This window comes from Pyrus communis, chromosome 16, assembly GCF_041283825.1.
Source record: "Pyrus communis isolate YQ-2024b chromosome 16, ASM4128382v1, whole genome shotgun sequence".
In the NCBI taxonomy this organism is placed as follows: Eukaryota; Viridiplantae; Streptophyta; class Magnoliopsida; order Rosales; family Rosaceae; genus Pyrus; species Pyrus communis.
This window is the reverse complement of record NC_142580.1, coordinates 5026172-5040970: the sequence shown is the minus strand read 5'-3', so window position 1 is coordinate 5040970 and position 14799 is coordinate 5026172. Positions and strand designations below refer to the sequence as shown.

General features: G+C 38.2%; 4 protein-coding genes across 6 annotated transcripts; 2 read left to right on the top strand and 2 right to left on the bottom strand.

Annotated features, from left to right (window-relative positions):
* Positions 1-176: 176 nt before the first annotated feature.
* Positions 177-2500, top strand: LOC137732194 (putative serine/threonine-protein kinase PBL28). Its single transcript, XM_068471493.2, has 7 exons — positions 177-425; positions 528-718; positions 809-1007; positions 1106-1269; positions 1368-1472; positions 1806-1928; positions 2019-2500. The coding sequence occupies exons 1-7, from the start codon at positions 314-316 to the stop codon at positions 2256-2258; spliced, it is 1134 nt and encodes a 377-aa protein (XP_068327594.2). The 5' UTR covers positions 177-313; the 3' UTR covers positions 2259-2500.
* Positions 2501-2687: 187 nt separating this feature from the next.
* LOC137732195 (GCN5-related N-acetyltransferase 5, chloroplastic) lies at positions 2688-4633 on the bottom strand. 2 transcript variants are annotated; one of them, XM_068471495.2, is made up of 3 exons: positions 3722-4633; positions 3117-3424; positions 2688-3008 (listed from the first exon to the last, which is right to left on the bottom strand). In XM_068471495.2, the coding sequence occupies exons 1-2, from the start codon at positions 4474-4476 to the stop codon at positions 3154-3156; spliced, it is 1026 nt and encodes a 341-aa protein (XP_068327596.2). In that variant the 5' UTR covers positions 4477-4633; the 3' UTR covers positions 2688-3008; positions 3117-3153. The 2 variants fall into 2 exon arrangements, with proteins under 2 accessions (XP_068327596.2, XP_068327597.2); XM_068471496.2 differs by having other exon boundaries at positions 2688-3003; positions 3722-4627.
* Positions 4634-5481: 848 nt separating this feature from the next.
* On the bottom strand, positions 5482-7780 carry LOC137732387 (xyloglucan O-acetyltransferase 1-like). 2 transcript variants are annotated; one of them, XR_011068334.2, is made up of 3 exons: positions 7295-7767; positions 5933-7147; positions 5482-5840 (listed from the first exon to the last, which is right to left on the bottom strand). XR_011068334.2 is itself a non-coding variant. In XM_068471696.2 (2 exons), exons 1-2 carry the CDS (start codon positions 7512-7514, stop codon positions 6060-6062), a joined length of 1308 nt encoding a protein of 435 aa, XP_068327797.2. In that variant the 5' UTR covers positions 7515-7780; the 3' UTR covers positions 5482-6059. The 2 variants fall into 2 exon arrangements, 1 of the variants encoding a protein (XP_068327797.2); XM_068471696.2 differs by having other exon boundaries at positions 5482-7147; positions 7295-7780.
* Positions 7781-11542: 3762 nt separating this feature from the next.
* On the top strand, positions 11543-13147 carry LOC137732386 (uncharacterized). The gene is made up of 5 exons (XM_068471695.2): positions 11543-11719; positions 11836-11994; positions 12076-12156; positions 12572-12695; positions 12803-13147. Exons 1-5 carry the CDS (start codon positions 11589-11591, stop codon positions 12848-12850), a joined length of 543 nt encoding a protein of 180 aa, XP_068327796.2. The 5' UTR covers positions 11543-11588; the 3' UTR covers positions 12851-13147.
* The last annotated feature ends 1652 nt before the right edge of the window (positions 13148-14799 follow it).

Genomic DNA, 14799 nt, shown 5'->3' with positions numbered 1-14799 from the left:
GGAATACTTGGAGGTGGAGCTAACGAAAGATTTAGCACAAAACTGAGCGCAGTGGCCGCATTGTAGGATCCGTACACCTGACCTCACTTAGTGGGATACAATTTGTTGTTGTACTTGTTTGTGCAGTGAGAGCTACCGTTTAGGGCTATTGGCGGATGATTTGTTGAGTACTCTCCTAATCCAACTTCAGTTGCTCTATACGTACACTCTCGACCCAATTCTCATAATATAATTTATTTTTTCTTCTTCTGTATTTTTCAAACTATGAAAATTTCGACTTCGTTTTCTACCCTCCCATGCATTTCAATCCTTAATGCTGAGAAGAAAACTGGATCAAACAAACCTAAGAACCATTATGCCTTTTGGTCTGGTTTCGGCCTGGAACAAGTGCCGGCGATCAAAGTCCCATTACCTTACAGACCCCTGTACGTTCTTTCTTCTTATTGTTCTTCTCTTTCCCTGCAGCTTTGTTTGCAAAGTGTTTGATGCCAACTTTTCGTTATGATTTACGTGTGATCACCTTTCAGGGATTTATAAACCGGTGGAGTACTGGCAGCTCGAGGATCAAACCCCCCAACTCACCAAAAGACACCACCATGGCTCATCAATTTTCACACTCAAAGAAATGGAAGAGGCATCATGCTCCTTCAGTGAGGAAAATTTGCTCGGAAAGGGAGGGTTTGGGCGTGTATACCGGGGAACTTTGCGGTCGGGAGAGGTATATTTCTTTAGTTATTAGTTTCTGGAATTTTGAAGAACTCAGATTTCCATGCACATACTAATATGCACTCTGTTTTGGAATGTAAAGGTTGTAGCGATAAAAAAAATGGAGCTCCCACCTTTTAAAGCAGCCGAGGGAGAACGAGAATTTCGGGTCGAAGTAGATATCTTGAGCAGACTTGAACACCCAAATTTGGTTTCTTTGATCGGCTATTGTGCTGACGGGAAGCAACGATTTCTGGTATATGAATATATGCAGAAAGGGAACCTACAAGATCACTTAAACGGTTGGATTTTCAACTAGGAATGCACATACATGCTTAATTAACATGTGAATGATTAATCAGTTTGCTAATCTTCAGAACAATCTTTAATCGTATGACAGCGATTGGGGTAGCGAAAATGGATTGGCCTCGACGGCTCAAGCTGGCACTTGGAGCAGCAAGGGGACTAGCGTATCTGCATTCTAGTTCTGCTGTAGGGATTCCTATTGTTCACAGAGATTTCAAATCCACCAATATTCTTTTAAGCGACAACTTTGAAGCAAAGGTTAAAACAAGTTTACTTGATTTGAAATTTTGCGTCAGGTTGCTTTTGAACTTTGAACAGAACATATGCAGCTGAAATTTAATCACGATTTCATGCAGATATCGGACTTTGGACTTGCCACGATGATGCCGGAGGGCCAGGAAATACAAGCGACTGCTAGAGTGCTCGGAACATTTGGCTACTTTGATCCCGAGTATACATCGGTATGCATCTTTGAACACTCCATATGGCTGCATTTAAAGTTTTGTTTCTCAAACAAATATAATCTATTAAATTTCATGCATTCTGCAACTTCTCCGTGTTCAGTACTGTAAAAATAGGCGAACAGAAGCAATATAGTTTGACACAACGACGAATTTTCTCCAGAAATTTCATAAGCTCCACGTTATATATGCTTGTGATGCATGCTGCTTCCTCTAATTTTCACTTTTATACATTTAACTCACAAATGAATGCTCGTAAGATATTTTTGATCATATTATTCATAGAAAAAAACAATGCTACACTTATATAACAAGAGGTGTATTTGGAAACAGACCGGAAAACTCACTTTACAAAGTGATGTTTATGCATTTGGAGTGGTTCTTCTTGAACTTCTGACTGGGCGTCAAGCCGTTGACATTACCTTGGGACCAAATGATCAAAATCTTGTGCTACAGGTAGGAAATATTTTCTCACTCCTAATCCTACTTATTATGCTGGTTAAGTATATTAGGTCATTAAACATGACCAAAGTTGATATGTTACAGGTAAGACACATATTGAATGATCGGAAGAAACTACGCAAGGTGATAGATTCTGAGATGGGTCGAAGTTCATACACCATGGAATCTATAGCTATGTTTGCAAACCTGGCATCACGGTGTGTGCGTCCTGAGAGCAGTGAGAGACCTTCCATGGCAGAATGTGTAAAAGAGCTCCAGCTGATAATCTATACAAATGCAAAAAGCTTGGGAGTGGCCGTGGCTCCCAATAAACGCACGTTCTAATTGCAGGGTGAAGATTATGTACAACAAAATTGAAATCCTTTACTTCTTCTAATAAAAGAATTGTTGAATCTTCAAAACTTGGTGAGACCAAGGGAGTCTACGACGTAAATTAATAATGAATGAAATCAAAGATAAGAGGGGATCATTTTCTTGTATCACTATGTTTTGGAAACTTTACAACCTTTGCAATTGTAAATTATATACTGTTAAACTCCGAGTATATGTAATTTGTACTTTATATATGTTTTCGGTATGAGTTTACAGTCACAAGCAAGAGAGAAGCATATTACAATTTCATGTATCTCTATCGTTTCTTAATCTATTTACTCGAATTCTTCAAGAAGAAAAGCACATCACTGAAGCAACAGACGCCAAAGCTAGAAAAGAAAATGGAGGGAGGGAGGGATTGTTTGGAGCAAATTCTAGAACTTTTATTGCACTCAAAGCTCCCGAAATATATTCCTTGTATTAAACTTCAAGATTATGTATATACAATTTCTAACTCACATGCACCAAAACTAGAGTGGATATGGTCATTGAACTATATGTTTGCATTAAGGTTAGGAGTCTAGGACTACATATGGCATACAAGAAATGGACTTGCCTGATGAGATTACCTGCAGCAAGCCAGAACTCTACCATACACATCACAAAATGCAAGCAATCGGCTCATAGGATCAAGCATTCTACAAAGACGTCAACTGAGCTGGATAATCCTCACAACCTCCTCAATGCCTCTAATCATCTATCCTGGACAAAATTGGATTTAAGGAAAAGGCAACAGTATGAGATTTATCTGCACGATGATTTATCGGTACATTCTATAGAAAAAGATTGTGGCAGTAACTGCATGTGTACCTCAGAGACACATATTATGATGTTCACATATATACATTCATGGTGTTGATTCCTCTTCAGAGCATGACGTATCTGATTCCGAAAAGCTGTTTAACACTGGAATTTTCTTGCACATTAAGTGCTTGCGCCTCTGCAACAGCAACATAACCAAAATGTTATCTGTCTTTACAATGTCGTATCCTGCTTTTTTATACATGTTGAATGGAGCTGTGTCAATCATCCTGCAATGCAAGTACACCTCTCTTGAGGAACTCATCTGCGAGATTAGTTCCTCGCTTGCCTTCAAAAGATGCCAGCCAATGCCCCTCCTGAAATTCACAAAACCATATCTTAAATCCAGCTCCATTCGCAACACCGTAAAGAAAAGGCTGTTTGTTTTTTTTAACTAGTGTTGTATGATGAGTAGTCCTGTGATCAGTCAGTTCAAAAAACAATACAATTACAAAAACTCAATGGATTCAATCTGCGAATTACGACAAAAATGCAATGCAATACAATTGTGACAAGCACATAAGGACCTCAAATTTTCCAATTGTAAGTTATAACAAGCCTAAGAAACAAACAAATGATAAAGTAAAAGCTTCAATTGGGGAAGCAAATCGAACCTCCGAAGCGACTTTTTCACGGCCATGTTACTTATATAAGGCGAATTCTTGGGAGGAGTTGGTGTGGGAGGAGAAGCATTGGCCCCCTTTTTGTTAAAGCAAACTTCCACAGTCCCCGCCAAAAGCTCAACTTCATCTTCTACTTCTTCCAGTTGTTCTTCTTCTGCCTTTCCCTCTTCTTTTTTTCTTCTGTAAAACCCCATGAGCGTGGCAGTGTTGGGAAGCAGCTCCATTCTCTCAAACAAGTACTGCTTGACCAAGTATCCCAGCACAGACACGTACCCAGAAGGCAAAAGCATCGACTCCGCAAACGACTCGGCGAGCAACCCAACGGTGATGTCCAACTCTTCCGGCCTCATCACCCGAACCCACATCGACCCAGATTCCAATTCCTGGTAATACCTGAAACCCTCGAGGAGTTTGAGCTGCTCGAGCTCTTCATTGCTCAGAAACTTACATGTTCGAAGTGGGTATTCAAGGAATGACGAAGCTGTTAAAGTAGTAGCTGCGGAATCAGTAGTAGTGGAATCAGTAGCGGTGGTGGTAGTGGAAGAACGAGATGGGGAGGAGGAAGACTTGAAGGAGAAACGGTCCGAATTGGGGAAAATAGAAAGTGGGTATTTGGGGGGAAGACTAAGAGATGAGGAGGTTGACGGAGGGAAGGGAAGGGTTTGGCGGGGACTGAAGTGGTAGAGATGGCAGTGGTGGTGGTGCTGTGGATCTAAAGAGAACGAGAGTGAAACAGTTGCGGCCATAGAACTCACGGTGGAGGATGGAAGCGAAACAGTTGATGATTACTTCTGTTACACACACTTTGTGTGGAGTTCAAATCACACTTGAATTGACATACATATCAAGAAAAGAAGATCCTCCGGATCTTCTATGTGATTCCGAGAATTTTTCAATCATATATTATACGATTAATTTTTATCAAATGTCAAATTAATGAAGCCAATTAAAGCAACTTTGGATAACGTTAATAATACCTTTGAGTATCGAAAGGCTACTTTGACATCAACTATCTGACATCTTACTTGAAAATTGAACTCAAAAATTAATTTTTCTTAGTTTGATTTAAATTTTTAAAATTTAAGAACATGTTTAGTAGTCAACTTCTCAAACTACTAAAAAATTCATTCTTAAAACGAAATTATAAAGTTTAGAACCTCAAAAGACAAACACAAAACTTTCGTACACGCGGTACGATCTCCCAACTGCCCATTCCTTCTCGTATTTAGAAATTATTTTAAATTTTTTATTTAAAATTAAATATAAATAATATTTAATAAAAATTAACTTCATAATGTACGATGATGAACGATTAGAATATAAAAATTCTTAAGATCTAGATCACGTTCCAAAGCCGCGGCCAGTCCCATATCTCTCTCTCCCTTGCGGCAAGAGAGGCCTATCGCGTCATTGATTTCAGATCTAAAATTCATTAACTTTAAAATCGCAAGAGAAACAAATCGAATCCGTGATTCTTCTCTCTCTGATTGTTCATCACCGTCGATTTGTCTTGGCCTTCGAGAGAGGGATGCAACAGGAGAGGCAAGATCCAAAATGTTTAAAAACATACTTTTTGTGTTTTTAACAAATAGGCTTTTGTGTTTTGAGTTCTTTTTTAATTGTATTTTCAGGAATTGCCTACCAAACAAGAATCTTGAATTGTAACTCAAAATTTTTTTCGAGTTAAAAAGGTGGAACTCAAATAGAATACCAATCGAGCCGAAGAGTACTCCGAATTATGACATACTTACTTTGAAAAATTTAAGGTATTTCCATTTCGTTCAGGTTAGAAATGTCCATAAAAGTTGGGAAGCAAGACACATTTAAAAGATACAAACTTGCAACCACACAAATTCCCAAAATATTGGAACAGAATTTGAAGGCTGAAAAATTGTAGTCAACGTGGCAAGAGATTCGAACTTAGATGTAACGGAGCAAACACACCACCTTGACCAACCAGCGTAACTCACGTTTTTGTCCACGCCCCTCTCAAACCTTCTCCAACAAATCTAACAATCAACTCATTCTTCCATCACAACAGAACAACAGTCAATGCAGTTTGTCTTCCTCTTCATTTGGCCTTCCCCCAGATTCGTAACCACCACACAAACTGGGAACAAGAATGAAACAAACAAACAAAACCCATCAATCTGATTCAGTAATAACTCATTTTGCTCTCCTTAATTCTCGAAAGAAACTTACCAACAACGGGGATGCCATCGAGTCACTATTCCAAACCAATCACGCAAGCTAATTTTCCAACATTGAAGTGCGGCTTGGAATACCGCCACAGTAGCATCACCGTTACATGAAAGTTCTTCTCCTCAATTCACTTCCTTTGTTTCCATTTCTTCATAACCTCCAGCAGAATCTCATTCCATGTGTCAATAGGCCCTGGTAAGCACCAATGCACACAATCATTCTGCACCCTCTCAGGTACCCCATCAGCAAATGGAAACTTATTCATGTAAGGCCCTGGATGCCCATCTGGCCTCATCAAGGACAATTTTGTCACATCCAATGCCTCCAGCCTAAACCCTACGAATTTCTTCCCATTTGCCCTAGCCGCTTCCACTTCTTCCACCTCAAGCTGCCTCATCTCGGCATCCATCCCTTCAAGCTGCTTCTCCCCCTCCTTGTAGGGTTTGGTCTTTGAACAAGCCCCAATCTTGTCCCATTCCCCTTCAAAATGCGCAGGCGAAAACGTCGTCAGAACCACATCAATCCCATTCCCATTCCCTCTCCTCTCAATTATGGTATTGAGAGTAGTCCTCACAGCTTTCCTCAACACATCATAGAATCCAATCTCAGTGTGGTTTAATCCAGGGCAAAAATGGCACCCCAGAACATCATCCCCCTCAAAATACACTGCTGGGTGCAAAAACCAATGCCCAACCGACAATACAATCATATCAAATCCCCCCAAATCTGCGGCCCACCTCTCATTAACTTGATCCAAATACAATTTATTATAATTTGGACCATTTGGTGATTTCTCAACCCCTTTCACAAGAAATGGTGACCAATAAACCGATAAATTGGCATTGTGGGACGGGAAATTCCATCTCCTAAACTTCCTCTCCTCCCCATCTGTGTAAACAAGGTTGGGAGGAGAGGCAGTGGCAAGCATGCAGAGGAGGGACTCCAACTGGTTCCTGGCCATGGAATCCCCCACAAAAGCTATGTGCTTGTTGCTAATGAGTTGGAGAAAAGTGCTGGGTTCAAACCTGGGGAGCTGGCACTTGCTGGGTTTCCACCTCCAATAGAGATAACCCAAATCAGTTCTTCCATGAGTGATGCAGTTCTGACCTTCCTTGATTGTCCCACACGTTGTGCCATTGTACAAAGGATCCAGCTTTTCATGGACCCATTTGCCCCTGGTGTAGTCACATGTAGATGTAGTTTCTTTAGCCTTTTCTGCACACAACAAAAACCCAACAAAAAATATAAGGCAAAATCTTTGTTATCTATGATAAAGATTCAAGCCTTGTACCTAGAAAACAAATCCAACTAGAAAAATTAAAGAAAAAGATAACTGCACAGAAAAATGCTTTTAGTAAGTACCTTGAGAGGAGGAAATGTGGGGTAATGGAGTAGGAGAGGAGGTTGAGATGGTAATTTCGCTGGAGTGAGGGAGGTGATCTGTGGAGGTGAGAGGGAGAGAGGGAGTGTATAAGTACAAGCGGATTACAGCAATGGGGAGGAGGACATAGATTGCATAAGGCAAGAGCTTTTTGGCCAGAGATAATGAGTGATGAGATTGGTCTTTGAAAGGGCTTGCCATTTCAAAGTCCCTGTATTTTTTGCTTTTTTTTTTTTTTTTCTGGTAAAATGCTTAATCTATCAGCTGAGAGGAAGATAGAAAAGTGCTTTTTGAGCTGGATTAAGCTTCTAGAGAGAGAGAGAGAGAGAGAGAGAGAGAGAGAGAAGCCTGTTGTGGGATGAATGATTCAGTCAAATAGAAATCCCATTATCTCTCTGGTTGGCCAACCAATTACAAATCCAGACCAGTTTTTCGGTTTGTGATTGTTGCCTTCACACCTGTTTGCAACATGTGGACTCTACTTCTGCTTTGCCCTTCTTCTTTTGTTTTTTCTGGGACGGTTGTCATTTTTTTTTTTTTTAATAAATGATATTATCTACGTTAAAAAAAAGATATATTTAGTCACAATAAACTAGCAATAATCTGATTTAAATTTTTCTTTAACGAAAATCAAACATAAACCTTTCACTTATAAATAAACAAGAATACTACTAGATCGCAATATTAAATAGGAAGACGTTTATCTTTTAAAACATCTTTTTTGGGTTGGTTTTTTTGTTTTCTTCAAACAAAGAATATAATTAATGAATTGTTATTGTCAGTCCAAAATTCTCATTCTACATTCCAAACTTTCTATATTTAGAAAGAAAAATACACTTATAAGGAGTGAAAAATAAGATTTTTGAAATGCCAATAACACTTCCCTATAATTATTTGGTCTCTTTCTTTTTGTCTAGGATGTGTACGTACACTGTCGGTAAGGTTACTATAATCTGTAATTTGGGACAGTAAAACGTCAAAACTGCCCTTCTTTTAGAGGGACATGTCACATATTCCTTTGTAACCATAGGTTTGGTGAGGATAAGATCGTCTTTGAGCCCTAAAGTACGTTTTTTCTCCAATCATTGCAATTATCGATGGCTTTGAGCCCTAAATGGAATTACCTTTACACCAAGAAACCAGGGTTACAACTTACAAGTCTGACATTTGTCACCTGCTCCATGTATGCTTCGAAACCAAAGTAAAGTCCAACAAAATGTTATTCATATTGGATGATGAAAACTTTTATTTTGTTGTGAAATCCATTATCCAACACTACTTTTGTATGGCCACATTCTTCTTAAGGAGATTCCGCTCTGTTCATAGCTGAAGAGAAATACTCGACAACATATTAATAGTCATCTAATAACTAGCAGTCTGGCAAGATGTGGAGATATACCAAAACCATATCAACATGTTGTCCAAACATGTCAACATCTATATCAACACTACAATGACATCTCATACAGACAACGAATTAAGTATTTACCTTCAACTGCAGCGAGGCAAAATCTTGCTTTTGAGGAGGGAGAGTTGTGGATGAAATTGCTCTATGCAACAACACGCTCATAAGAGAGACAAGACTCCTTTATTTGAAACCCTTTTGGTACATGTTAATGACTTAATGTTGATACCGTACAGGGCAGTCTCACGCAAGTTGTATTTTCATCCGTTGGATCATAACCCTAAAAGATATAATGAAGTGATACGTGTTGATGTAGATGTCTAGGCTTCTAGCTACAAGATGGTGTCCACTCCACAATACCAATAATACAAGGAAGTTGGATTATCTTTCCTCCTATTCTTATCTCATTCTCTTCCCTCCTTTTACATTTTACTTTTTATCTTATTGTTTGTATAAAATATTAACGTGATTTAACCGTAACCATTCAAGCAGGAAGAGAAGGAAAGAAAGAAAGATTAGGAAGGAAGAGAATCACTCTCCTAATCCAAGACCCCCTTAGTACCTATATAATACAAATACAAATGCAAATTGCATCTTATAAAGTCAAATAATAATCATGTGAATTGTGAAACATCTAAAAAGCCTAAAAGAGCGGGGTGCTGCACCTGCACCACATATTGTATCATTATTTAGGTTACTCTCACCTAAACCATATATACAAAGAGATGTGTTATCCGCATATTTATTTTTATTTCTTACACATTATGTACTGATTTATATTTTTTGATCTTCTTCAACTATTTTAATATGACGATCTAAAATTAAGAGAAAGTGTAAAATGTAAAAAGTGATATATGAATAGCATCATCATGTACAAATTAAAAAGCTTTACCCCTAACCACTATCATCATCACCACCACCATCATTATCGTTAGGACATATATGCATATATTTTTCACATGATTAAGCCACTGGAGTCGGTGGAGTAGTTTAACAGATATTAACGACAAAAATAAGAAAGGCACACGTATAAAATATTCTAAAATGTATCAGAATTAAGTCGATGAAGATTTGGTTCAATGATAATCTACATACTATTAAAATAGTAAGCTCTAAGTTCAAAGGGATGTGACCATTTTACTTTTTATATATATTTTTAATTTTTAGTTGTTGAATTGAATGAATTGAATAAAATCAACGGATATAAATTAATAAAATAATGTGTAAGAAGTAAAATATGATGTGTAGATAGCACACCTCAAGTTCAAATTATGATCGAGAAATTTCGAGAACATTTTATACATGAGTGAGATGCAATCCTTCTATGAGTATTAATTAAGAACACGTTTTAGCATCGAAATCATGCAATGACACATAAAAAATGCTTTTAGTAAACTCATCACAGCCACCCAATTTTACTTCCTCTCACGCACTTGGGAGTTGGATCGGGAGGGAAGTTTCCTCTTCCCTTCAACTCACAATTTTTCTGCATCTTGATCTGGAGCACTTGCTGGATCAATCTACCTAAGCATGTGTGACATGATTGGCCAACTAGTCAACTACAGTGATACTATTCAGTATTCGTACATCTCTTTTTACCTCACGCACACTTTATATTCATTTTTGTTTCTCAATCTTTTTTATTCATTCGATTTAACTGACTAGCGTACAGCGAACGATGCACGTTGTGGCAATACCTAACCCAAAGGGAAAAGGGCCCAAACCAAACCATGGTAAGGATAAATAAATGAAAAACGTTGTAATGGCAGAAATCAGAACCACAGAAGCTGCAAAAAAGTACAGCAATAATTCGAGTTGATATTTTAAGGTACATGCAAAAAATTAAATGAAAAACTACCAACTAGCTGGTTCATGAGCAATGGATTGAAATATTATTTATATCAAAACAACGCCATGCCCGGTTGGATCGTAGAGTGATGGCCAGCTCAGATGACCCACGATTATGGCAAGATGTCAAAGTGATGGGGATGTGGGGCAAGAATTTTTATATGAGAAATGCAGACCAACCATTAAGAGTGTAAATCCAATATTTGAAAAACGATGAACTTAACATGTGTTTATAAAAACTTAAGTAGTCTGTATATTTATTAATTGCATTTAAGGTTGAACTTCAACTTTTTTCACTTAAACTGCTACCATAACTTCTCTCTTCAAAAGAGATATAGCCCCTTCTCTTGTTTTGGATTTGATTCAAAGAACCATCGAAGGCAAATATCGTTTCTAACTGGTTTCTTGATAAACTAAGTAGGACTTGAAGTACTAGAGATGACAATCCAATTCCAATAATTTTGATATTGACATATTTTGGGTTAGATCGTTCTAATCAACATGACATGTCCGACCATCCAATATCAATATATATATATATATATATATGGTTATCAACATGCCATCTATATTCTTGATAGTATCAATAATTTGATTACATAATTGTTAATATGCTTGTCCTAGTTAAAGTTGAAGTAGAATGTAATCGACCCAAAATCTTTGTCCATTCATCACCCAAAAGGGAAATAAAAAAAAACCATTGTTTCCTACAAGTATAGTTTAACCAATAAGAAACACGAGCAAGTCGATGAGAGTAAGGCTAGTGGTTAGGGCAAAGTTTCATCCTCTCCCACATTTCTTTCTAATAACCATAGTAGTTTAGAATGTCGTCTTGCCAAAATATAATGTTGACCCTAAATAAAATAAAGAAAACAAAATAAAAGCTTGCTTGATTACAAATATTTGGGCCGATTGCAACTAAGCCCACCTTAGCTAAGGAGCCCACTAAAATATTACGAGAGCGAAAATTACTAGGGCTCTTGTATCACAAATCAGAACTCCAATTTGGGGAAAAATTAGGCATGGCCATGGATGGCAGCAACACGGGGGAGTTGGCCATCGGGCGCTTCGTCTCCATCAAGACCACGCTCAGCGACGAGTTCCAAGGCCAAGTCATCACCTTCGATCGCCCCTCCAACATCGTCGTCATTCATATCCTTTCTCCGATCGCAATTTAATCAATTCAATCAATTTCATTTCAATTTTTCCTAAAACCCTAGAAAAAAATGCGATCTTTCTTGCAAATTTTTTTTAACTTATGGGATCACAAGAGGGTTCGAAAGGCGGAGCGGGGCGGAACATACGGCTGCTGAAGGCGAACTATATAAAGGAGCTGTCATACTTGGGCCAGGCGGAAGACCCGCTCGATATAAAAAAGTGTTATCTTGATCTCAATAGTCTCCGGGCCAGGGAGGAACTGGCGATTAGGTAATTAATTTGATGCCCCAATTGGGAATTTTGTTGAGTGATGATTGATGAAGTCTTGGGTTTTTTTGTGTTTGATTGCAGGCAAGCAGAGGCGGAGTCGGAGCGGATTGGCGTCGGGGTCACCGCCCAGGCGCAGAACATTTTCGATGCCTTGTCTAAGACGTGAGTTGTTTTTACTGAGTTCTTGCTGATTTTTTGCAGCTAAAACTGTGAGGATACCGGTTTCTGCACCATGATATCATAAAAAGCAACCCATTTTACTCTAAAGTGTAAATGTTGTTGCATGAAACTGATTGTATCGGATTTTCTAGTAAGAATTAGACTTTTGAGTAGCTGAAGATTAGGAAATTACGAGGTTTTGGGTCAGCACGGATAGGCCGTCATTTTTGTGGCATATTCATTGTTTGGAGAACTTTTGAATGATTATGATTCTTGCATGAGCAGGGATGCAAAATGTAATTTTTAGACTTTAGTTACGATTTAGATCAGTCCTTGGTTTGGTAGGAAGTTTATAATTTACAAGTTTGGAAAATTTACTTTTTGTGGACTGAGTGCCATTGATTATGACGATGATCAGGCTTCCAGTGCGCTGGGACAAGACTGTCATAGTTGTGATGAATGAGGTCCGAGTAAGCAGTCCGTATACTCCTGAGTCTGTCAGTGGAGGAACTCCTGCTGCCAATGAGCGGGTGAAGAAAGTGGTAAGATACTTGCAGAATGCCACTATATTTTAGATTGATTTTTCATAAGGGAAACATAGACCGAGCATACTGTGGTCATACACTAATATATTTGATTTTTGTTTTAGCTTGAGCTGGAGAGGAGGAGGTTACAAACTCGTGGCGGTGGTCAATGATGGTTTTAACGTTTGCACCTGATTGCCTGATAGGAAAAGAATTTTCCCTCGAGTGATAAGTGATGATGGGTATGTTCATATACTCGGCCTTCATCAGGGAACTTGTTATTTGTTCACTTGAGACAGTTGAATGCATGAATCAAAGAATCAATCTAAATTGTTGCATATCTAGATCTGTTGCTATTCTTTGGTTATCCAACAATATGCTCATCTATTGTGTTTGCTAGTGCTGTTCTTTTGAACTTGAGACAGTTTGTTGTGCTCACATTGAGTTCTATACCAACATCGTTACACTTATACCTATTGAATATTTGGGATCATGTTATATAATTGTGCATTTGCACGACTGTTATATTATGAACAAGTGATCTGATGGGACTTAGAAAACTAGAATGAGTTTGAATTTGTTTAGGTTTTACGTTCTGTTGAAATAAAGATAATCGTGTGCTGCAGTGTATACTAGAATACCTTTTAACCTTATGGCTTTTCCACACATAGCTTCAAGAGTAGCACAATGCGGTATACATTTAACTAGAAAAATTGGAAGAAAACAAATCCAAAACAAACGTGACTTTGAAAGGAAAGAAAAAAAGAAGTCAATATAGTCCATTCCCGAAGGCACCTTGTACATAATGTTTAATAGGAGAAAGAGATGTCAATTTATCTTTGTTTTGGATTGATGGAAAACTTGCATTTTGGTTTAGTGGATCTGTTTGTTAGTTATATTCTTCCCAGGTGTCAGTCAAACAGCATCTTTGTTAGTTACATTCTATACCTAGGAGATTTTAAACGTTAGATCTTGGTCGTTGTGTCTTTGACCAAGGATATAACAGTTGAAACCCCCAGAGTATAGAATACACCGAAATATACTGGAAAATCATGTAGAGATTGGTTGAGGTGGCGAGGAGGTGGTGAGGAGTGTACCAAAGTTGGAAGATGTAAAAGGTTTATAGCTGGATGTCAAACTGGCTGTGGGATTTGTTTGTTCAGTCGAGTCTAAACTCTCAAGTAAACTAGTGTTGCTACTTTTGAGGGTGGATCTTATTGATATCTCGATTCGAAGAAGAATCCAAGCAGACCAATAATGCATCAATATATTTGGGGGTAGGTTTTTCTCCAACACCCCCCCCCCCCCCCAATTCCGCTCCTCTTCCCTCCTCCTCCTCCTCTCACACTTTCGACTCTCTCTCTCTCTCTATAAAGAAGTCAACACAAGATGTTAACATGGCTTAATCGTGGCTGTTCAAATAAAAGGGAAGAGAATCTTACTCCATATATTTGGGAATTGTCTCTTTGAATTTGTATTAAGTATATATATGTAAAAGAAACCCCTAAACACAACATCGTGGAAAGAACAAATTAACCAAGTAAAATATTCCTTTCGTATTTTGGGCTTGGAATTGTGGCCACTCCATTCATGTTTTGGGCTTTTATATGGCCTGAATAAACAAATATGGTGATGAGATATTCAGTGGCATTTTCCCACACAAGGGAAGGAAATAACAAGTGTAATTTGTCGACACGGACGAATGTCTTTAAGAGCCAAGTATTTTTTTGAAAAGAAAATGCATGCCCATTGCTATTCCACATGTGACGCGACAACGTGTGGATGATCGTGAACTTGAAGGGGCGGGGGTTAGGAGGGAAGTTCGAATTTAGTCGGGAAATTGACTCGTCATAAAACTCTTTTAACCATTGTTCGCCTCGTCTCTAAAGCAAAAACATTCTTCGCCACAAGATAAAAATAAAAATGGTTTAGGGTTTTCATGTACCTCTTTTCACTTTCTACACACTTTTGTATACGTTTGACAAATGTGTAGTGGAGGAAACAGGAGCGAAACTCATTTCTCAAAAAAAAAAGAGGCTAAATATAAGCTGATTTTACTCTAGCTCATTTAATTGGCTAATGAGTAAATAACCCCCTAATGGTAGATTTGAATCATTGATGA

Bases quoted from the DNA above. Each gene is read 5' to 3' on its own strand.
- LOC137732195 (XM_068471495.2), bottom strand. From the start codon at position 4,476: ATGGCCGCAACTGTTTCACTCTCGTTCTCTTTAGATCCACAGCACCAC. The intron at 3,425-3,721 runs GTTCGATTTGCT...TGTGAATTTCAG, and splicing joins GTGAAAAAGTCGCTTCGGAG to GAGGGGCATTGGCTGGCATC.
- LOC137732387 (XM_068471696.2), bottom strand. From the start codon at position 7,514: ATGGCAAGCCCTTTCAAAGACCAATCTCATCACTCATTATCTCTGGCC. The intron at 7,148-7,294 runs GTACTTACTAAA...TGTTGTGTGCAG, and splicing joins CCACATTTCCTCCTCTCAAG to AAAAGGCTAAAGAAACTACA.
- LOC137732194 (XM_068471493.2), top strand. From the start codon at position 314: ATGCTGAGAAGAAAACTGGATCAAACAAACCTAAGAACCATTATGCCT. The intron at 719-808 runs GTATATTTCTTT...TGGAATGTAAAG, and splicing joins GAACTTTGCGGTCGGGAGAG to GTTGTAGCGATAAAAAAAAT. The intron at 1,929-2,018 runs GTAGGAAATATT...GATATGTTACAG, and splicing joins ATCAAAATCTTGTGCTACAG to GTAAGACACATATTGAATGA.
- LOC137732386 (XM_068471695.2), top strand. From the start codon at position 11,589: ATGGCCATGGATGGCAGCAACACGGGGGAGTTGGCCATCGGGCGCTTC. The intron at 11,995-12,075 runs GTAATTAATTTG...GTTTGATTGCAG, and splicing joins AGGGAGGAACTGGCGATTAG to GCAAGCAGAGGCGGAGTCGG. The intron at 12,157-12,571 runs GTGAGTTGTTTT...GACGATGATCAG, and splicing joins TTCGATGCCTTGTCTAAGAC to GCTTCCAGTGCGCTGGGACA.